General features: G+C 42.0%; 1 protein-coding gene across 4 annotated transcripts in view; it reads right to left on the bottom strand.

Annotated features, from left to right (window-relative positions):
* ptprua (protein tyrosine phosphatase receptor type Ua) overlaps positions 1–23466 on the bottom strand; it is a 233957-nt gene that overhangs the window by 68737 nt on the left and 141754 nt on the right. For all 4 annotated transcript variants that reach the window (XM_069711504.1, XM_069711505.1, XM_069711506.1 and 1 more), the window contains exons 7-10: positions 20079–20372; positions 12973–13293; positions 8200–8309; positions 1667–1868 (exon numbers count right to left, since the gene is read on the bottom strand). In XM_069711504.1, the coding sequence (XP_069567605.1) occupies positions 1667–1868; positions 8200–8309; positions 12973–13293; positions 20079–20372 (927 nt within the window). The remainder of the gene's footprint in view (positions 1–1666; positions 1869–8199; positions 8310–12972; positions 13294–20078; positions 20373–23466) is intronic.

Below are 23466 nucleotides of genomic sequence, written 5' to 3'. Positions count from 1 at the left end.
GATGGATGGACAGATCAACACTCTGGGCTCAGTTCAGTTTTTCCTTTGGACAGAGATTCGTGGAGCACTACACTGTCTGTCAAACACAATGGATGGTCGAGTAAAACCCAGACCACCACACCTTTCAAACCTCGGACTGGACGATCAGACATTCAAACCCACTTCACATCATGACTGAGCAGCTGTACGGATGTCTTTTTGAAATTGTACCCTGTTGTCCCTATAATTAAACAATATGTTGTCCATCGCTCTCTCTCTGACAGACAGATTTCCATTGGGCCCTTGAGAGTGGCTCTTTAGAAAAGCTATAAACGCATTTGACGACCCATCTTAGTTCACCTCGTATCCGGTTCGTTGATCGTCTCTCTGCCGGGAGCACACCTCACTGTTTCAGATCTTCTCTGAACAACTTATCTGACCATCACGATTCGGCTCTTGTCAGAGTCACTCAGCTCTTTACTTCTGCCCGTTTCTCCCACATCAATCACTCGGACTAAGAACCAACTTGCTGTCTAGACCTTGACATGCACTCTTGTTACGAGATGCTCAACATGCAAAATAGACAACAATATAGTTCAGTTCAACGTTCAACTGTCATCCAAAAAGGTAACTCTAAGAGCACAAATAAAGTAACCTGATGGAAAAATGTATTTCTGCTTGCAATAATTCTTTTAAATCCTCTTTTGAAAAAAACCTCATGTTAGTTCATGGTTAACAGACCGTCACACTGCGGTATTTAAGACATATGATTTGAGACACCAACTTAAAATTCGAATGGAGCTTCTCGACAGATTAACATTAACATATTCTTGAAGCTCTTCATCGTCAAGAGAAAAAAATAAAGAACGAAGGCGGCGGAGATATCTGCGGACCTGTCTGTATGAATCCCTGGATAAATCCCAATCATCCACACGCTCTGTTTACCCCTACATGTTTGATGAGAACACATCACAATAGCAAGTGTTGTTTCGTCAGAGTAAACACAATTAGCAAAAAGAGCCGGCAGTTGGGAGGAGAGTGTTTCACATTCCCCCACAGACGCATTCGCAGACACATTTCGAGATCCATGCCGGCAACCTCTTTACTAACAAATGCGGCTTCTCTCATTTCTGAACCACTGCATCGCCTTTGAATGGTAAACACAGACTGTGGCGATGAACAAAGCTGTTTTTTGCCTCTTACTAGAATCAAACGAAGCTGGTGCGCATCTGAAAACTGGCTGGCTGAGAGAGAATGAAGATAATTTGTATAATTCAAAGGTATATGTGTAATTTAATCAAAGCTCTTCAAAAGGAGAGAATTACAAGTCATTACTGAGTCCTCCTCACTATTATCGTAAATGCTTTGTGGCTTTTGTTTGGAGAAATAAGGTTTTCCTTCAAAGCTGCGCTGTCACATAATGACATTGTCATCAAATAAGTACATTGCATAGTAATCAAGGCTATACTTGGATCTACCCAGAACTAGTCACACACTCCCATTTACACACACACACACACACACACACACACACACACACACACACACACACACACACACACACACACACACACACACACACACACACACGCACGCACGCACGCACGCACGCACACACGCACGCACGCACGCACGCACGCATGCATGCATGACTACAGTAGACAGCAGTCAGCACAGAGCATCTCACCAGAGATGTTGGTGGTGATTTCGGTGAGCGCCGTCTGGCCGAAGCCCTTAGCGGTTCGGGCGCGGACGGAAACCAGGTAGGTGGTTCCAGGGTGCAGCCCCGAGAACATGTGGTAGGTCTCGTTCCTCAGCTTGGACACTGTGCGGCGGGGACCCGGGACATTGATGCCTGGGTCTGAGGACTCGATGCTCTGGTAACTGATCTGCAAACAGGGGAAAGATGAACCTGGATTAAAAGACCTATTAGGCTCAACTTTACTGGCACAATGCAAGTTTCTTTGCTAGTTTCAGACCGACGCATGTTGTCAGTCTCTACACTGTTTAAATAGCAAATATACTGTACTTCTGCCATCCGAGCACACAGGGCATGATGGTCTTATGTTGTGTTCAGATCAGACCAAAAATAATTTTCACCTCACGTTACTCGCACGAGTTCGGCCGCTCAAATGAAATATCTTCAACTCATGTGGACGAACATTTGCAACCTTTCATGTCGCCTGGCTTTGCATTGACTTCGTATGTAATCGCTCCGCAGAATAATTCTCTTTGCGTTTGGTCTGAACACACCATGAGAATGAAGTGTGGTCAGGGACATTGTCAGTGCACAATGTGAAAGATTATCGTTGTGTACGTCAATCTGCCTAATCTGCACAGAGCAGATCTGTTTCCTCTGCAGAGAAGCAGGCTTTTCCTACTAATTGGCTGATATGTGAAACCTTTGACATTCCAGAGGAAAAACCTGGGATCACCAAAGTTGTTTGGATTCATACTCTGGAGACCATGAATATCTGCAATGTCTGGAACAAAGTGGTGGACCAAGTGGCAGACCATCGATGCCTTCTCTAGAGCTCCTAGCATGAATAGTAAAAATAAATCCATTTGCAGCTTTTGAGTGATTGAAACTATATTAATATTTAATAATGTTAAGTTGTAAGTTTGATTTTTAGCTTTGGTTCAGCTCATGTTTGAATCAGGTCAATGTGCTGTAAGAATAGTACAGATTCCATTCTTAGTAGTGTGTATGCCCATAGAGTATCTGTGATCTGCTTTACAGTCTGTAGCTTATTACTCACATACTGGAAAGACTGAATTTAGATGGCATTATATTTAAAATCCCTCTCACGAGAAACACCTCTCAATTAATCATGGAACTACTGCGATGAGACATCGTCTCATAGTGCACATCTAATAAATCTTGTGGTGCAGTTGGCCGCAGACAATCAGACTCAGGTACACTCTGTGTCATATGCTCGTTCTACAGCACTGCTGGCCTGGTTTCACACACTTCTCTGGAGTAGTAGATAAAGTAAAAGCAGACAAAAATAACTGATACTAAAGGTGACAAGTATGAATGAGGACCAGTATGATGTTGGTCTTTGTTGCTGTTTGATGGATGTGTGTAAATCTGTAAATTAACATTCATAAAACGTAGGACTTTTACCAGGCTGGTTGTAAAATTGTCCCGTCTTCGTTCAGGCAGTTGTTTAAATGTTAACTCTGGGCTGGTTTACTGGGCGGTGTGACCTCCAGCTTGAATCTCTTTCAGGTCATGTTGGTGGTGGTGTCATGTTGATTAGCCCTAAGGGGAACTACAAGGAGATTGTCCTTATCTTGTTCAGTATTCGAAATGTTCCTTTTTCATTATTAATAAATCTTTAAATAATCTAACTTTCCCTTTTTCAGTTTCTCCCCTTCCAAAAGATGTAATGTGATTTCGGGACATCCCAACTCTTTTAAGTAATCCTGACAGTCACCTTTAATGACCTGTTGTATTGAAGTATGTCATTTCAATGCAAAATTACAGAATCACAAACAGTAAATGTCCATTTGTAGCAGAGAAGGACGCAGTATGTTGCAACTGAGTGACAAAGTGAGCAGAGGGAGTTGGTCCGGGTGGATGGACGGGTCAACATGAGACCTATTACCTCTTTGTTTCATTTTCTCTACCAACAGTCAAAAGTGGTATCTTTTAAACAAGCTCAAAGTATTTCACTAGCTTTAAACAAGTGGTTACTGTTGTTACCATGATGACCAAAGGGTTCAATGTCTTAACTGTCATGACTTTTTTATAAACTGATTAACCTGTACCTAAATCCAACCAAACCTGAACCAGGCTGGTGGTTGAACTCAGAAATGGTTGTCATATTTGAAACAGAAATATTGTGTTGTTGATAGCAGCATCAGAACCAAAATGACTTATTTCAGTCTGAGCATAGTTGTGAATGCATTTTTCAAAAAATTGTATTTTAGAAATGGTCGTACTGGAGCCATACTTACAAGATTGGTTATTTCAAGACTCCAAAATGGGACTCAGTGATGATGTAACAGCTCATCATAGATGTAAAATATCCAATATTTTGGTTAAGACAAAACATAAACTACTCCACTTACTTCAACAGTTCCCACAAATGTTTGTGTTTGCAGAGAGTAAGAATTGGACATCCAATGCTGACGCAACAAACCAATACAACTCTTTCCATCTACTGCTGTGTGCGCAGACAGAAACCAAATTACAGTTTTGAAGAAATTGCACCCAAAATCAATAGAAGCATGTGACTGACCACAGATCTGCCCGGGGCAGTGAAAAGGCAACGACATGAGAAATGTGTGCTTATCTGGTGCTTTATGAACCTGCTTCAAAGATGTGCAGAGATGAAAGGAGAAGTAAGAGCAGCTGGGTGGAAATAACTGATGTGTCTCTGGTGAACAGCTGAGGTGTGTGGAAATGGTACCCGGGATGAAATGAACACGGACTGGAAAACGTCCCCGTGGTCAAGTTCTCACAAATAATGCAAAGAGAAAATCAACATATTGACCTTGATGTCTTACTGAACAATATTAGTTGTAGTTGCCAGCCCAAGGACTTGTTTTTTCAGTTTACTGAACACATACATAGCTAGAGTTCCTTCAACAACAATGACCCCGGGGGCAGAAGATTGCTGGTGAGAATTTAAAACTAAACAATCAGTCCATCCAGCAAATCGCAATCTTACGATCACAATAATTAATGCAAATTCAAGCAATCTCTGCAATAATTGCAGGAGCTTCCAAGTTTTTTTTTTTAATTCCTGCAATTTTTCTACAAAAAAGGTTGTCAACAGAAGCTGCGCTGAAAGTATTATGGCATAAAGTAAGTCTGTCAGTAATGGGGTTTGCGGAAATGTGATCTTCACATTCAAATGTTTTAATTAAATGCTTATTATAAAAGGACATGATTACATATTACTGTGAGCTAAAATAATTTCAAGTTGTAAGAGACTGCACTTTTTTTGTGTGTGAATACAGTGTAGGCTTATGTGTTGAATTAACATTATTTAAACCGCATCTAAAACTCTTATTTTGATGTAACTTCTGTTTTCTATACTACAGTCAGTAGACCCGCTGCAATTTGCGTACCAGCCTCATGTGGGAGTGGACGATGCCATCATCTACCTGCTGCAACGAGCTCAGTCTCACCTGGATGGAACCGGTGACTCTGTGAGAATCACTTTCTTTGATTTCTCCAGTGCATTTAACACCATCAACCACTGCTGCTGAGTGAGAAGCTGCGGGTGGTGGGGGTGGACATGTCCACCGTCTCCTGGATCACTGACTACCTGACAGGCAGACCACAGTTTGTCCGTCTGGGCAGTGTGCTGTCTGATACGGTGGTCAGTGGTACTGGAGCTCCTCAGGGAACTGTTCTGTCTCCCTTCCTGTTCATCTTCTACACCACTGACTTCCAGTACAACTCAGAGTCCTGCCATCTGCAGAAGTTCTCTGATGACTCTGCAGTGGTTGGATGTATAAGGGATGGACAGGAGGACGAGTACAGGGCAGTAGTGGAGGACTTTGTGGAGTGGGCGGGAAGAAATCAGCTGCTCCTGAACGTGGCCAAGACCAGAGAGATGGTGGTCGACTTCAGGAGGAAGACGACGGCTCCACAACCGCTGAGAGTTCTGGGAGAGGAGGTGGACATGGTGGAGGAGTACAAGTACCTGATGTCTCCATGACAACAGACTGAACTGGAAGACCAACATCAACGCTGTCTACAAGAAGGGGATGAGTCGACTCTTTTTCTTGAGGAAACTTTGATCCTTCACTGTGTGCAGCCAGATGTTGGAGATGTTCTACCATCTGTTGTGGCCAGTGAACTGTACTTCTAGTAGTCTGCTGGGGGAGCAGCGTTGGAGCCGGAGACACCAACAGACTTAACAAACTGGTAAAGAAGGCCGGCTCCATCATCGGCTACAAACTGGACAGTCTGGAAAAGGTGGTGGAGAGGAGGACGCTGAACAAACTATTATCCATATTGGATAATCCTGACCACCCTCTCCACCACCTGCTGCAGGGACAGAGGAGGACGTTCTCCAAAAGATTCCTCCAGCTCCGCTGTCACAAGGACAGATACAGGAGATCATTCCTGATACAGGAGATCATTCCAGATACAGGAGATCATTCCTGATACAGGAGATCATTCCTGATACAGGAGATCATTCCTGATACAGGAGATCATTCCAGATACAGGAGATCATTCCTGATACAGGAGATCATTCCTGATACAGGAGATCATTCCAGATACAGGAGATCATTCCTGATACAGGAGATCATTCCTGATACAGGAGATCATTCCAGATACAGGAGATCATTCCTGATACAGGAGATCATTCCTGATACAGGAGATCATTCCAGATACAGGAGATCATTCCAGATACAGGAGATCATTCCTGATACAGGAGATCATTCCTGATACAGGAGATCATTCCAGATACAGGAGATCATTCCTGATACAGGAGATCATTCCAGATACAGGAGATCATTCCTGATACAGGAGATCATTCCAGATACAGGAGATCATTCCTGATACAGGAGATCATTCCTGATACAGGAGATCATTCCTGCCGACCGCAATTACACCGTACAATAACTTACCTCTGGCAAAATCCATCACACAACAATAACACTGTTGTCTGTGTTTTCTTGGTTGTTTGTATATAATATATATAGATATATACTGTACTGTATATACTGTGCATTTTATATTTATATTTTATATTTTTACTGCTATTTTACCACTATTTTATTGCTTTTTTATTGTTCTATTATTATCTTATTGCTTCTGTATGCTGCTGTAGTGAAAAAAATTCCCCTCGGGGATTAATAAAGTTACTACCTAACCTAACCTAACCTAACCTAACCTAACCTAACCTAACCTAACCTAACCTAACCTAACCTAACCTAACCTAACCTAACCAATCAGACGTTCCGTTTTGTAAAGCTGCATCACTTTTGTGAGTTTTTTTGTAATTTTGAGCCTCGTGGTTTTCGAAGTTCAATAAAAGATTAAATAAAAGATTAAAACTAAAATATTTATGTGATATGCAGCATGATTATTATTATAACAGAAGCTGATTATATAGTATTTATCAGCCAGCACTTTAAAACAAAAATTATTAAAAAAAAATGAAAAAAAAAAAAATGAATAGTCTCCTTTTGATTCCAATTCCCAAAATTTTCCCACAAAAAAAACATGCTCAAAACTTTGCAAATTACATCACAATTTTGGAGAAAATCTGTCACAAAATCAAACATTTTTGATCCCAACAATAACAAAAAAAAACAGTAAAATGCTGGAGGTACTGAACAGTAGTAGTTTTAGGTTTTTCCTGAAGGGTTGGGGTTCACTGGATTCAGTGGCTGTAAGTACACAGATTCAACAAGTAAAAGCTGACAGACAAGAGAAAAGGTACAAAGTTGCTCCTCTGATTTGCCTTCTTTTGTTGATTTCAAATTGGGATTTTTAAACAGCGTGAACTTTCTTGAAGCCTTAATACACAGTTTGTCACGATCATGACAGGACTCATCAGGTGCTCCTCAGATTTTGGTTTCAGCCTCTAAAATCCAGAAGTGGACGGTCGGGCGAGGGCACCTCATCTGTATGCCATCCGAGGATCCTGCCCCGCTCAATTCTCTGCCTGGTTCCTCACTTTTCAAGCTTCTGCTGCTGAATGGAAACCAGTTTCTCACCCGGTCCGGTGACCTACGTGTTCAGCCATAGTGAGTCTTCACATCTACTCACAGAAAGAAGCTCGTGCTACATAGGTCTGCAGCTGATATGGGGCCATCAATAATTAATTAGAAATATTTAAAGTTGCCCCCTTGTGGAGGCATCTCTTAGGCAAATAAGTAATTAGAATGGTTGTCCCCCATGTAATTACAGCCTGAAGTCTGTGCCTCAGCTTCATTACCATATGAACATGTACAGTAAATCCCCTGAACTGTGAAAAGTGGGTCCTCCCTACTCGAGTGGCTCAGCCTCGTGCGTGCTACCAGCGTTTGGGCAAGAAACAGGGAAAACAAGCCTGGGGGAAATCAAAGAGGGGGAGCAGAGCAGTCTTTAAAGCAGGCAATGGAGACTTTTCTTAATTTGACTCATTGTACTCAAGGAGGATGAATAAAATAGATACTGGCAAGGGGAAAATAACATCCTGCACCTGGAAAGGATTAGTGTGTGATGTGGAGGCGGCTGTATTGTTGAGGATTTTTTTATCCTACCTCGTACTGCGTGATGAGACCGTTGGGCTCCACAGGCTCCTCCCACTTGAGGAAGATCATGTCATCGAGCGGGGTGAAGGTCAGGGACTCCGGAGCGATGCCGCCGGGAACTACAGCGGGAGAGAAAAACAACCTGCTCTGAAACAAACACTCCATTCGGGTCTCAAGTTAATGGACTCTTGTGCAGGCATGCCAGGGGGTAAAAACACCTCTGACAGAGCTAAAAAGGCACAAGGCCAAGGAGGGATGGAGGAGGAGGACGGAAAGGGAACAGAAAGGGGGGGTGATGAAATGAAACTTGCTCCCAGCCCTTCAGGATGAATTGAGATTCTAGCTTCCACTGTCTGATAACAGAGCGCTGCGTCTTGGAGGATGACACTAGATTTTTCTTCTTTAGCACATTCCTGACAGAGAAATAGCAAAGTGATCCAACCTGTGCACTGCATAACACCTCACGGCATTTTTTGGGGCTTAATGAGATGCATCTGCTTTAAGGAGCACTCCTAGTTTGTTCACACGTGATGAGCTGTGCAGTTGCAAACTTCTGAGAACAAATAATTGGCCGACAGACTTCAGTGAGTTGTTGGCTCTGGTGCTACCAACAATGATATTGTTGGCACCTGTTGGTTTGTGAGCGGCCGTTATGAAGCCTTGAGTTTGTATTTTGGCCGCCGCCATCTTGCTAGTTTGAATATTTGGACGAAATAGGGAGGAGCGGGCGGTGGATCTGATTTGATCTGATTGGAAACCCTGCGATACTACGCCCCGCCCACCGATAGCTTTAACCTGACTGCACCACAGATCTGTCAATCAAACAGACACGCCCCCAAAAACAGGTCTTTTTGAGGCTTATTTTCTAATTAATGACGTGATTATTTCCAGATGGACTGCCAGAAAACAAATAAAAATGAGTGACTTTAGCAAGCGAAACTGAGTTAACTCGAGGAAAAAATATATTGACGGAATTTTATGAGACGAGAAGCTTTTTGGAGCCAAACTCTAGTGGCACTCGGTGGTATTGCAGTTTAGGCACTTCCGCATTGGCCTCAAATTTCAGACCCGGGAGCTTTGTCCACTTTTATAAACAGTCTATTGGTGTTAAATGAGAACATATCACTAAAATAGCTCTGAAATGTAGTCCTAAATTGAATGCAACTATATTTGAGAGTTTTATGAACAGAAGGGAAGAAAAAAAAAAGTGCTTTTAAGTAGCACCAGACTGCTTCCTGTTTCTACAGTCAGTGACTCATATTTGGATGGATGATGAGAGACTTCAAGTTAAATCACAGGTGCTCACCTCAAATTTGTGATTCATATTTCCATCCATCTACAGTTAATTTTACAGACTGTTCAGGGAGAGAGAGGAAATGAAGCTCAGACTAACACCCTCAACAAAGTGTCTCATATGATGCACAAAACCTTTTGGTTATTTCTCAGTTGAAAACCCTCCATCCCTGGAGCTATTAATGGCATGAATAAATCACAGTAGGCACTTACAGATGTTCACACACTGTCCTTTTAACAGTGATGATGTCAGCATCCATAACTTATTTTTACTATGATGGTTTAGTGTGTTATTGTTCATGTTTTTTGCTGCTAACTTTGTAGGAGACAGTAAACTTGAATTTGAATCATCTAATTGCAGGTTTTTACCTTTTTGTTTTCTAAGTTTACACCATATAAAAACAATTCAAGTTATATTAACACTACATTCATCAGGTAAATTGCAGCATTATGCTTTCGCAAAACCTAGAGGGGCAAATCATCAGTCAAAATTCACTGATTATCTAATCCACTTCATGTGGAAGTAAAACAAACGGGGAGTCACCTGAGAGGCCAAAAACAAACAGTCATTGTGCAAAGTGTGGCAGCATTAAAGAGCACTCCTCTAATTTAGCATTGTACAACTATAACACTGTCTGACTAATGATGGACAGTTTAACAAAAAAAATGTTTTTTTCAGGAAAACTGAAAAAGCAGGTACAGACGCACACTCGATGCCAATTTAAATTTGATGACCACTTTAAAAAAAAAAAAAAGAAACAACACAAACAAAAAGGATCATTAAAGTTATGAAAAACCTTATTTGAAGAATTCCCCCATAACGTATTTTAATCTTGTCATTTGATTCAGTCTTCAAACATGCTGAAACACACCATTGTTGTTTCAGCACCATGGACAGCACTGTTGGTTGTTCGCTGTGAGTTACTTATGTGATTTGGCCCTCACAGCACACTGTACCCAATGTGATTAAAAAAATTAAAAAAAAAAGTTAAACTCTTACAATCAAGGTGGCTTGCTAGCTAAGTTTTGTACCTAGTTTACTTTTCGCAATTGTGCTGTTTGCTCAGCCATAAAGCAGCTCATGAATAAAGATAGCCTCGATATAAGAGCTGTGGCTTTGTCAGAAAAAAAAAAAAAAATCCAGGCCAGCAGTCAGCAAGTATATCGCAGGTCCCAAAGTTAATCTGCTGCCTCCACCCGCCGAAGAAGATGCTACCTACCCGGTGGCAAACATGGTCAGAATGGGGCACCGCCTCCGACTGCTCCTGACAATCTTGGACAGAGGAGCCAGCAGAGGTGTACCTACAAACTTACCCCATACTCGGGTATTTAAAAATACCCAAAAAGGGCCATTTAGTTGAGGGGAGAGGCTGGAATATTCAGTAGTGCTACAAAGTTGGTCCAGTGCCAATGCCAACAAAACTTTCACCCAAACCGGCTTCTCTAATTGGAAATCTGCAACCAATCAAAATGCCACATTTTACCACCCGCCGGATGAAAAAAATGCAGGAATAGGTATCGAAGGATAATGACCTACTGATTTACTATATAAATAGATTCACCTCTCATCATTTCAAACTGCCCCCTCATTCACTTCATCCTGGTGCCAAGCCTGCACAGACATGTCATCTTTTTATTTCATGCACTCTCCCTACAAAATTTGCTGCCTACAGTACCCATAATGCAACTTCAGTGGCCAAAGTTGATCAGGTAGTTATTTGGAAAAAAAAAATGCTTTCTGGTCACAGATGACATCACCACTTTAAAACTATAGTTTATAACAGATATGTTACATTATTCAAACTATATAATGATCATTATTATCATTATACAAATCTGACCTCTCGTGTCTCTTTCCATGCTGGACTTCTAGTCAGTGACTGCTGCATTTTCAGATTTCTTCTTTCTACTTGTAACTTGGTGGCCAATATGAGGAAGAAGACAACAGAAAATGCCAGCCTACTACTCACTTTTATCTGTCTTGCTTTTCTTATTCCTATTTCTATGTTCTGTGTTGTAGAATTTTCACACTACACAAGCTGTAACTTCCACAACCCTCTGGGAAAAGCTTCAAATTAGCCTCCTGCTTCAGCAAATTCAGGAAAAGTAATGCATCTGAAACTTAACATGACTGTTTCCTGTTGTTCTAATGCTTCCTAAGCCTAAAAAAAACAAATTAACAGTGATTTATATTCTAGAAAAGGTCACAGTGAGGCCTCCCTCTGTTTGTGTGGCTCAGTTATTCTGTACGATTCACTAGCAGTATCAAACTTCTCTGGGCTTTCTGAAGCCGAGGAAGGCAAAGCGCTCCGAGAAGACTATTCTGCTGCATCCATGAATCCTGACAGCCAAATGTTCTTCCTGCGAGCAGCGGAACAACGGTGCGAGGAAACTGCTCCGCCATTGGTTTTGATTGTTGAGCCCAACAGGAAACAAGCAGGAGGAACTGTCAGCGGCTGCAGCTCAATTACTGCAGTTGTGAGGGTGATGGCGGCTCTCCTTGTGACAGGGGGATTGGGGACTGTCAGACTGTCAGACTGGCATTCAGTGGCTCAAAAGCAAAACTTTCCATTGGTGCTGACATTCAAAATATCAAGGAAAGCAGGAAGAAAAAACAACAACAATCACTTTGTTTTTTCTACCATTTGTGTTTTAACTTGTCACTTCCTAACCAGTCACATCTAATAAATAAAATTGCAACACATTTTGTATGCTATTTCATTTATGTAAATACATTTCCTGCTGCCTTCAAGACAGCAATGTGTAGGAGTAGATAATTAAGTCTGTCTGTGATTTTCATATCTCTTCTGCCGCTTGGTGTTTTTTAAAGTGATGCTTTAATGAATTAATGTAAATTAATATGGCATTTTTAGCAGATGCTCGAATGCATTTTCAAGACACATTAAGACAAAATGCAGACAACCACATATCATAACCATCACTCCGTCTGAGTCTCTCCACCAGGTCAAGATTATCCCTGAGTGGCATTCAATTACATTGGAAAGTCCTGCTTGCTCTACATAACAATAAGTGTTTGACCTTCTGTACTTCCACTCTCTGGGAATTTGCATTAGAATGTGTTTAATCTGCTGATGTACACAGGAAAATATTAATACAAAGATAAGCAAAATCATTTTGCCATTTTGCTGGCGGCCACGGCCCGAGCTGATTAATGTTCCACTGGTCTCCATTTAAAAGGCTGATCTTCCATTTAGTTACGCTGATCCAGCTTATTTTGTGAGTCAATATTAGTGTTTTTTCGCTGCTACTGGATGACTAAAGGCATGGATTTGTGTAAGCATTGCACAATAATTATATGAGCATGAAGGAGCAGCTACCGAGTCAAGCGGTGCTGAAGTCAGAGCTGAGCAACTGTGACAATAAGCGCATGAATAAAACCCTCCCTGTTCCCCGTAATGATGGTGCCGTTAATAAATGAATGCCATTTCAGCAAAACTTTTTCTGTGTTAAATGAAAGCGTCCACTCACTGTCCTCCTCCGTCTGGAACGTGACCTCTCTGCCCTCCTTCTTGCCCTCGGGGTTGGCCAGCGCCAGCCGGACGTGGACGGCACGGAACGGCGGCAGGTCCCTCAGGGTGAAGTGGGAGGTGTTGCGTTCCACGGACAGGCACTCTCTGACGGTGGCGTTGTTCCCTCCGCTGCCCCCTGTCGGCATGGAGTAGCGGTAGCACAGGGACAGGGAGTAGGTGTGGCAGCGGGTGAGGTTGTAGCCCAGAGGCTCCCACTGAAGGGCCAGCTGCCGGGGCTGGATCTCTGTGGCAGTCAGACCCCGGAGGGCGCGCATCGGCTCTGGAAGACACACGGAGCACGAATCACACTGATGAGGTGCAAAACACTGGAATCCTATTCACTAACTTCTGCAGGGGAACCAAAAGGAAGAAAGATTACGCAACACTGTTGGATGACCCCGCCCACTCCACCTGATGTCGTGATGACTCCGCCCACTCCACTTGACATTGTGATGACTCCACCCACTCCACCTGATGTTATGATGACCCTGCCCACTCCACCTGATGTTGTGATGACTCCGCCCACTTCACCTGCCTGTTTTTTTTTGCAGATGACGAGCGTTACCTGGTGGGTGGAGCTGGGAGGGCCGTCTGCTTATACCTGCGCATTCGACGGGGCCTCCAAAAACCATAAAGGACTGCCCTTCTGATAGTTTTTGGGGTTTTCACAGCTTGAAGTCCGAATCAAGCTCAGAGCCATATTTTTGTTACATTGTTAACATTTGATCCGGTTTGTTTTGGATGCACATTTAAATTTTGCGAGCACACTAAAGAACTTTGAATGACATACCTACGTCTTTGTACTTGGAATTGATTGGTTAGTGTGTCTGATGTCACATGTTGTCAATGCAGCCGGAAGCCTTCTCCATTTGAAAGCAGAACAACAGAGTGAACTGATTTACTTGGTTGTCTACTGCCTCCTAATGTATTTACAAATAGTAATACGCTAAAGTAATCTTTTCATTAATAGTGATTTTCACAGACAAGTCGGCCACAATAAATATTTTATGATAATTATGTTATCGTTTCTCCTCTGAGTTGGTGACCTCACCTCATCTCACCTCTGAGCTCTCCATTACTGACACAGGACATCTGGAGAGGAGCTGACTGTAATAAACTACTGTGTCAGTAAATCTAGCGCTGAATACAAACAGTGAAAATGAAAAACAAAGTTTAAATTTTTTGATGAAAATAAGGCCAATTCTATTGGAGTCATGTTTGTGGTGATTTGAAAAGAAGTCAAATATTAATGCAGCCTTTATATGTGTTTGTCTCCATTTACATCTGGAAAAACTATCTTGCTTTTTAGCTTCTGAAAGCACCACTGTGTTCAATAAAAGTCTAAGAGCTAAAAGACACTAAAACGCTCTGTAGAGCTGAGAGGAACTGCAGTCACTCAACAAGTGAGCCTTTTGACATTACACATAGTTATGGAATCCATTAATAATATTACTGATTATTGCCACATTAAATGCTATTTTAAGGGAAATGAACCATGTAATCAGCTTAAATTATCAGCAGTAACTGTGCTCATAGTTTGTAACTAAGTGAACGAGTTGTTCCATGAAGTTAAGCATGTCATGTGTAGCCAGTCTCTCCGTCTCCTGTCCCACTCAGAGGAGGAGTTTTGAGCTTATTCTCTGACCACCCACTGTAACAATAAAGACCAGTTTCTGATTTCTATCCCTGTCTCTGTGGTTGCTATTGGGTCCATATCCTGAACTCCCGTGACAAAGCGAACTGGAGCATAAGATCAAAAGGATTGTTACCTTTGTTGAAGCGGAATTTTCCCATCAATTTACATTTCATCTCCCTTCTACGGTCACGAGCTTTGACCGAAAGAAGGAGTTCACTGATATAAGGAGGTAAAAAAAACAACTGCATCTTTTCATCGTACTTCACCCTTGTCCTGGATTGCAACATGAGGAGGAGGATTTACAGACATCTGGAAGGATTACGGAGACAAACCGCTGTTCCCCTCACATGAAATGGAGCCATTTGAGGTTGGTTGGGACTTGTCCTCGGGATGCCTCTTGAATGAGATATTCTGGGCTTGTGCAAACGGAGGCACAAGGGCAGACCCAGAGCAATGCCAGTGGACTGCACATCCCCGAGAAGCTGAAAAAAAGGCCTTGGGATCCCCCGTGAGGACGTAGGAGGGGACGGGAAAGTGGCTACTCTGCTGGATGCTGATTACAACAAAGACGGACGGACGGAGGACGGAAAAAACAACGATTAATTAATTTCTAGTTAGACAGGATGAGAGTCTGCTTTCCGTTAAAGCACATTTTCTGATTTATGCTGACAGGACGAGTATATTTTTTACACGAGCTGCTTCTTCACTTGCAGCTCACAGGAGGATTACTGATGGGGGAAAGGACACAGCAACAGTTGCAGCTGACTTTACAAACTTCGGCTGCGAGGTTACAGAAGGGTGAGACCAAGGAAAAAAAAAACTGCCTGAAGAAGTAGCGTATAACACATCCTCCGCTCCCATAGCTCCGAACACGAATGAGGTTCAGTAGGGGACCAGCGCTCGGCCCCGGCAGAGAATCGTACGAGATCGGATGACGCATAATTACTGCTGTCATGTGTGAACGCTGCGGTTGCAGATTTCCGTGTCCCTGTCATGCAGAATGTCCACTTTCAAGCGCACAAGGGGGGCATTTCTGTCCTGTAGTCTGGCCCGGGTCCCCAAGAGTAACCACAGAGATATGAGATAAACCGAGACGAGCGCGACGCCTGCAGCACGACATGACAGAGCTGCAGACTGCTCCGGGGGGCTGAACCCGGGAAGTAACAGCTCCAGCCCTGCATGCTGCTTCACTAAACTTAGATCAGAAGCTGCTACATAAATGAATGAAGCAAAGTCACGGAGGAGACATCAGCTCTGAGGGGACAGAGACGAGGCGGAAACGTCCTTAGAGACCTTGCTGATTTGAAAAGATGTTTGTTCTTCCCAAAAGGGCAAAACGTACCGTGTTGGACTGATTTGTGTTCTGACAGCTGGTACAAGCTAAAGCCTTCCCATAGAATAGTATCAATCAATCATGAAGGAGGAATTTAATTTCAGAAAATTGCATCATTCCCGCATGTCAACGATGGATGAGAATAACTGGCTCAGTATCAGATTTAACAATATCAGCTCCGTGGAGCGGCCTAATCCGGCTAAAACCACGACTGCCATAAGAAGCTCGTTGACTGGACGCTCGCTTTCTGCTCCAGACACCATTACTCATCGTTACAGCAGAACTCCGGCAGACTCCGTCCTGTCCTCTCCACCCGCCTGTCCTCAACCAATCCTGCCCCCGAACTGACACTCCGCTTGATTAGCCTAATCAAAGGGATTAGCCGGAGGCAGAGGGAGTAAAGGAGGGATGGGGAGGCATGGACAAGAGATGGGCACCGGGAAGAGGAAATGATGAATGGGGGGGAGAGTCCCTGTGGATCTGCACATTTCATCTCATCCTCCTCATGTTTAACAGCTGCCTCAGTGAGCTGCCACTGAGCCCTGCTCCCCCCCCCCCTCCCTGCCAGCAGCTCTGGTCAAATTGTGATGGACTATCAGTGCCCACCCTTATACTTACCACTGGAGCCCCACGGGGTTCGCACTGGTGCTGACACTCGCACTTTTGCACGAGCTTCTGCAGATATCGATAACCTGAGATGTAACCTCCAATATTTAAACTATGTCCATGTTCTGTGGCTTCATGACGGCTTAATCTGATACACAGCGACTAGCGGTGTCATGGTAAAACGAGAGTCCGGTTTAGCAACCGAACTACAACTGTCAGCTGTCTTTTTATAAAATTGTACTGCTGTTATTGAGCAGGATGTCTAATCTACAACACAGATTATGCTTTTTGCCTGCAGAAGTAAAAACTGTCAAAGGAAAACTCTTGTTTAAAGGCAGCAGCCATCACATTAGTTTAATTTTATGACCGTTTAATTAACGTGACTGACAAGATGCATAACAGCTGGTTGATGCTTTGCACGGAAACAGGCGTAATGGAGTGTGGGCCCTAAAAATGCTGTCATTACTGCCAAAAGTGACTTATTTGGAAAGTCATGGACCACCAAACATTTTCAAGAATGCAGATGTAGTTATATGACTCAAAGATCGGCTGAATTCTGTGTGTTTTCCTCTTTCTTAATGAGGGGACGTAGTGACTAGAGGTCAACCAATAGTGGATTTTAAAAGGCCAACATAATAACAGTAATGTGGAGAAGGAAAAAGCTAATAGCCAATGTTTATTTTCATAAAGTTGAGAAATAGTTTTAGGAAAAATGCTCTCTTATATAGTGTACATTGAAAAACATAACTTAAGTAGGTGCAAGTGCCACTTCCCTCCTCCTCCTCCTCATCTGTCTCATAAAATCCTAATTAATAAGGCCACTCTACAAACAAGAACCTTATCATGTTCATAAATGACAAATTAATACATATCCAGTTACATTAATGTAATTAAAGATGAAGGATCTCACATTGACCAACAAAATGACATCACCTTCACTCTGTGTCCATTCAAAATGGTGTCGTACATCCCAACGTGACTGATGGAGGCTCCTTGTTGGAGGTAACTTTCACCAATTCCACTATAATTTGTAAAACATTCTACTGGAGCCCATTAATCAGTCGACCTCTGGTGGTGACTGAGGCTTCTCACAGCACTTGAAACTCACTTAAGTCTGAGTTCATAGCTTTGGCCATCATTTTTGTCAGTTACGAGGACATTGTACTCCAAAAAGGTGCTGATATCAGGAAACATGGCCAAGTCACCACAATCACACTGGCTGTAGGAAAGGATTTTTGACAATATAAACCACTTTATGATGAGGTAAAACTAAGACTACAATTATACAACAATTAGGCCAGTTTTAATAGATCAACATCCATCCACCAATTATATTTACCTGCTTTATCCCTACTGACTTTGATGAGGAAAACCCGGAACATGAATCCAGGACATGCCCCCATGTATCTAGGGTGACGAAACCTGACACAAACATTTTGTCCAACCAGGTCTAAAGGCAAAACTGCTTACACCTACTCTCGAATGGCCACACTCTCAAGTGGGGCAAAAAGTCCGCTGTCATAGACTCCTACTGTCTGCCTGGAGAACTCTTCACCTCTTGCGTGTCTTTGTAGTCTCATTGAAGAGTATGAAAGGGGAAAATGCTGCACTTATTCTAATATCTGCTTGAAGGGATTCATGCTGTTGCATCTGGTTATGCATATAAAAAGTAAAAGTGGGTACCTCTGCACACCTGGACGATTACTGTGAGTGGCCAGAGAGGGTGAAGGAAGGATTCTCTACTCTGGACGAAGCAACAAACACAGAGACGAATGGGTTGAAAGCAATATGTACACTAATTTTCAACAGGATTTTCTTATTTTCCACCAAAAATGGATTGTCATGCTTTAATCAAGAGAAGGATAAGACATTTGAGGACTTATGTAAATGGTAAATGTGCATTTGTATAAGGATTGACTAGCAACACAAAAAGCTTGAAAACTGGGCAAAAAGGCAAATTGGCACATCATTCATTTAGCATTTGAACTGGGCTGCCCACCGTTAACAATGGCCCTATTGGATTGAAATCCTCTGCACCAGTAAGTATGAAATGTTACACTTGACGAGTGTCCAAAAAGAGGAGTCTCTCGGCTAAAAGAAATGGCTCTCCGTGACACATTAAGAAGACAAATTATTCCAGAGTTTGGTGTCATGGGGGCCTCTGCTGTCTGCTGCTTTCTCCCCGGGGATAAAGCTTCAGATCTGAGCAATGGGAGTCGACAGGAGGTGGGCGAGTGGAAGACACAGACGAGAGCAGATCAAAGAGTGTGACAGGTGACAGGGACGTCATGCTGTCTACTTGGTAGAGCGGCGGGGTGTCTTTTTCACCCAGATGAGCAGCACCGCGGCTAAAACCCAGATGAGAGGTGTTGAGAGGACCTTGCCCTCTGCTTCAAGGACATGAAAAAAACATTTTTTTTAATACTCTACGAGCTCCCGTGCGAAACTGTCCTCTGCAGCTGAGCTCAGACCTTTAGCCAACAGTGTGGTGCTTCAACTGTCAATCTCCACATATTACCTGTTGTTTTTTGTAGAATTCTCACAATCCTTGTCTTGCATGTAAATGACTTTAAATGGAAGCATAACTTGATTCTCATATAAATATGTGTTTTCATTAGAAGTTAGACTGGAAGAAAAGGAGAAGCATCAGACACCTCCCATGCTGCAATGACAACAAACACACCTTTTGCTCTCAGTGGCTCCAGGTGAAGTGATGAAGACAACACTGTTGTCTCAGTGTTATCTCTGTCTATCAACTTCTTTATGTTTCTTATGTTTGCTATATGTGACTTTACATCTCATCAAAAGTCACATGTTGTTTTACAGTTCCTCATCCTCGGGCGTTTTATTATAAGTGACGCCGCAGTGACAATGGTAATGTGAACTTTCATAGCATGACTCATGCATGCTACTAGCTAAAAAAAAAGACATTTGAAAATCTCACATTGGGTCTGCAGAAACTATGATAGGATTTTTTCTGCAGGGGGTTTTCCAGACTGAATCACTCATTTGATTAATCCATCCATAGGTTATCTATACCAGCTTCAGACTGGAGCCTATCCCAGCTGACGTGGGGCCAAAGGCAGGGTACACTCTGGACAGGTCACCAATCCACCTCAGACCTACTGATTAATCCAAGAAAAAAACACCAATAGATCAATCAGTATGAAAATAATCATGAGCTTCCGCCCTTCTTAGGTCTTCATGTCACCTGCGGATTTAACAGCTTAGTTTGAACAAAAATAAAATCGTAGGCCTCCAAATATTAGCCTTCTGCTCTTTCCTGCCTTTCTCACTCGACTTTATTCTGAAAAAAAAAAAGAAAAAAGCTTTGTATGTCTGTACCACGGAGGTTTATCCCAACCAATGAGCTTAATTGTGGTTGCCAGAGCAGCTCTGTTTCTTACTGAAACTCTGATTTGCTCCACTGCCATGGATGTTAGGTATTTTTCTTCTTTTTTAGGATGACGCGACGTTTGATCTGACTCACCTGCACACTTTGTCCTGCTGATCAGTGGGGGTCCGGGTGCTCCTGTGCCCCCCTCCCCGGGCCGGGTGAGAAGGACACTGATGCGGTACTCTGTGTCCGGCTCCAGGTGCCAAACCTTGTAGGTGAGCGAGCCCACTCCGTGAGTCTCCGTCCACGTGGACTGGCTGGCCCGGTACTGGATTTCCCGGCGGATGACCGGTCCGTCCCCCACGATAGAGTTGGTGTTCAGCTGGATGATCAGGTAGGTGGGACCTGCCCGCAGGAGCTGGGGGGGTGCAATTGGTGTTGGGGGCACTGTAATGGAGAAAATCATGTCATTTAGTGTGAGCTCACCAAACCACATTCCTATCAACTACAAAGCAAATTTCTGGAGTGGAATACCATCCAGTAAAATAAAAGAGTTAGATTTTGGGAGTTTATTTTCTAAGTTAGACATCAGCTTGTGTTCAGGATACTCTTTCATTCACTGGGTGTTGAGAAGCATGGTTCAACACTACTCATGGCGTATACGGTGCAGTTTTTTGGCCGTATTAGCATTTCCTAGCATGACTTTGTACATTTTGAGAATAAAGCAGCACAATTTCAATTTAAGTGATGGGCAGAAATTATATTTACTTATGTTGAAACATGCCCTTTAGAAGCATTTAAATGAAGATATAATGATACCTAAAATGTACAAGGTAGGAACATCATATATACACCTATCACAGTCGTGCTCGTTCATTGGTTTGTACTTGTTACACACAAGTTAAGTATTCATGCAGCACTAATTGTTGTGCACACTTCATATATTCACACTGGACATATTTCTTAGATATATATTTGTGACAAATACGTTATTATTTATTTGTCATTTCTATTGAAAACCTTTATCGTGTGATTAAACTATAACTCTATGAGTGTCAAATAATACATATGGTTCAGTGTTGACTGTTAAAACGACTCAAGGTAAAAATTGAATTTGACTCTTCATGAGAACTCCCACTAGAGATCAGTTATAACTCCTGAAAATGATTAAACAATCAATTCATAGAAAATATACTTTCACTCTGCTTAAGAGTGTATTCAGTAGTCTCACATGCAAACTCAGTAAAAGTTGACTTGAACTCCCAGAGAGTTTATTCCAAAAAAACAAAATTTGCTGTGTATCAGCTTGAATCTCACATGTATAATCCTGTTAGAATAAAGCTTTTGATGTTGATTAGAAGTGACATTAGAAACAGCAGAAAATAACAAAAAGAAACTCTGTCCTTGAAAACACTGATGAAAAACAGTTGCCATTTCCAGCAGAAAAGATGTGAGTCATGCCAGCAAAGGAGAAGTCAAGGATTTCTGTCATGGATTTTCTCTTTTTTGTTTTACAGTTTCAATAACATTATTTCTGCTCTGCTAGAGCATTGAGTCATAAAAATATTTTAATCACATCAGGACTATGAGACAGACAGAGAGCGAGAGTGTGAGAGACACTCTTGAATGCTGAAAAATCTTAATTTTCCCTCTAATGACGTTGAATAACAGCTTATTTGCATGAATAATTGCATAACTAACTATCTCCTCTCAGCACATAAAAAAAAAAAAAACTCCAGCCTTGATGGATAATATGACCCTCATCAACCAGGCGAACATCAAATTAATTCATCACATGATGCTGTGGGTGAGGAACTGTTTGTGTGCACGGATGGAGGGTTGTTGACTGATATATTGCACAGCGACTGCACCTGCCAACAGAGCGTTTTATGGCATGATTTATTGAGACATGAAGGAAGAAAAAAAACTCTGCATCTTTGAAAATAGATGAAGATGCTTTCTTTAAGAGAGCATGATATCAGTGTTGTTTCTTTTCAAAACCTTCACAAAACATCAAAAGCCAATTAACAGGTAGTGTGTTTTGTTTGTTTAACCCACGCAGAACAAGAAATGTAAGAGTGACAGCTGAAAATAACAGGTCGAATTCACAAGCAAAAGTTTTTAAGGCACAAAGAAGAGGCTTCATAAGCAGAATTCTGAAGTCTGTGACTAAAACCATCAAAACGTTAAGGAATAATTTGTTTTATGAAAATATATTCTTATTTTGAATTTGATGCCAGCAACACATTTTAAAAAGATTGGACAGGGTCAACAAAAGACTGGAAAAGTTGTGTAAAACAAAAACAAAAATGGGGTTGTAACTTAAAACCTCTTTAATGGGAATCAAATAATGTCATTCAATAATTTGGTAACTTTGGACATGACCAAAAAATATGGTAGCGGATTTGTGGTCTCTACTTTCTTGTCTGAAGCTTCAGAAATTATATTACCTTCCATTTAAACTCCCTCCAAATGTAAGAGCACGTCACCTAATATGTGGCTCTACATACCTTCCACTGTGTATTTAGTGATACTTCTGTTTCAAGTGTTGTTTTGTTTTCCTTTTCTTCATCTCACTTCCAATTTGTATTTCTTTTAGAACCTGTTTGACTGGTTTGGCATTTGGCAGGAGTTCAAGACTCCTGTCAGGCAAATATTTTAAACACATACAGAACAAGCCGGGATAGCGGTTTCCCACTGCCCAGTATTTATGTTCTGTGTGTTCAGCCACGTTCAGTGTTACCATGGTACCAGTTGTTTCATTGAAACATTTGCTGACCCCCTTTTAAGAGCATAGGAACCAGTTGGCAGGCAAAGTTTGGAGGATTTAAGGCATTTCAAATATGTTCAATAAGTGAGGGAGATCAGCAGCACAGTCCTGACCTCACAGCAACCAATCAGAATGAACCAGCTGTTAATGTGTAACCGAGCAACCACGAATCAGCAAATTACACAAATTAACTTTTTCCTTTTTGTTTTCTTTAACTTGAGCTTATACTGCTGATGGCTGACATTCATGACGGGTGAACACGTGCAGAAAGACAAAGAAAGACGAGTCGGAGCAACAGGCATTTCAAAAAATTAAATTTGTGAAAATTTTGACATTCATAAATGTCTGAACACTCGCGTTTGTAATTTATAACGTAAACCATCAGGCTCGACCTGATCACGACGTTTCAGACCCGAATTATTTAATTGTTCCAGCAGGTTTGTGCTGCGGTGGATAAATGAATCGGGCTCCTCCACAGCTTAGATGTGTGTCACAAATCATGGCTATGGTAAACTAAAATTTAAAAAAAACTAAACCCAGATGTGGCTTGAAACAAGCAAAGCAGGCCATTACGGAACAGTTTTCCGGTATAGTTTTAATGGCCTCCAATGAACACATTTTCCCACAGGCCCTGGTTGTTCACAGGCCATCATCACAGCTTGACAGAATAGTTGAGCTCTGGAGCTAGTTGAGTGCGCATAACATAATGATAATCATAATAATAAAAGCTAATAAAATATATAAGAGAAAATATATAGCTACTTGAAAACA

Source organism: Brachyistius frenatus, unplaced genomic scaffold (genome assembly GCF_029030835.1).
Source record: "Brachyistius frenatus isolate BFR_SWC_R1_liver_20210118 unplaced genomic scaffold, ASM2903083v1 Contig_101, whole genome shotgun sequence".
NCBI lineage: Eukaryota > Metazoa > Chordata > Actinopteri > Embiotocidae > Brachyistius > Brachyistius frenatus.
This window is presented reverse-complemented; position numbering and strand designations above follow the sequence as displayed.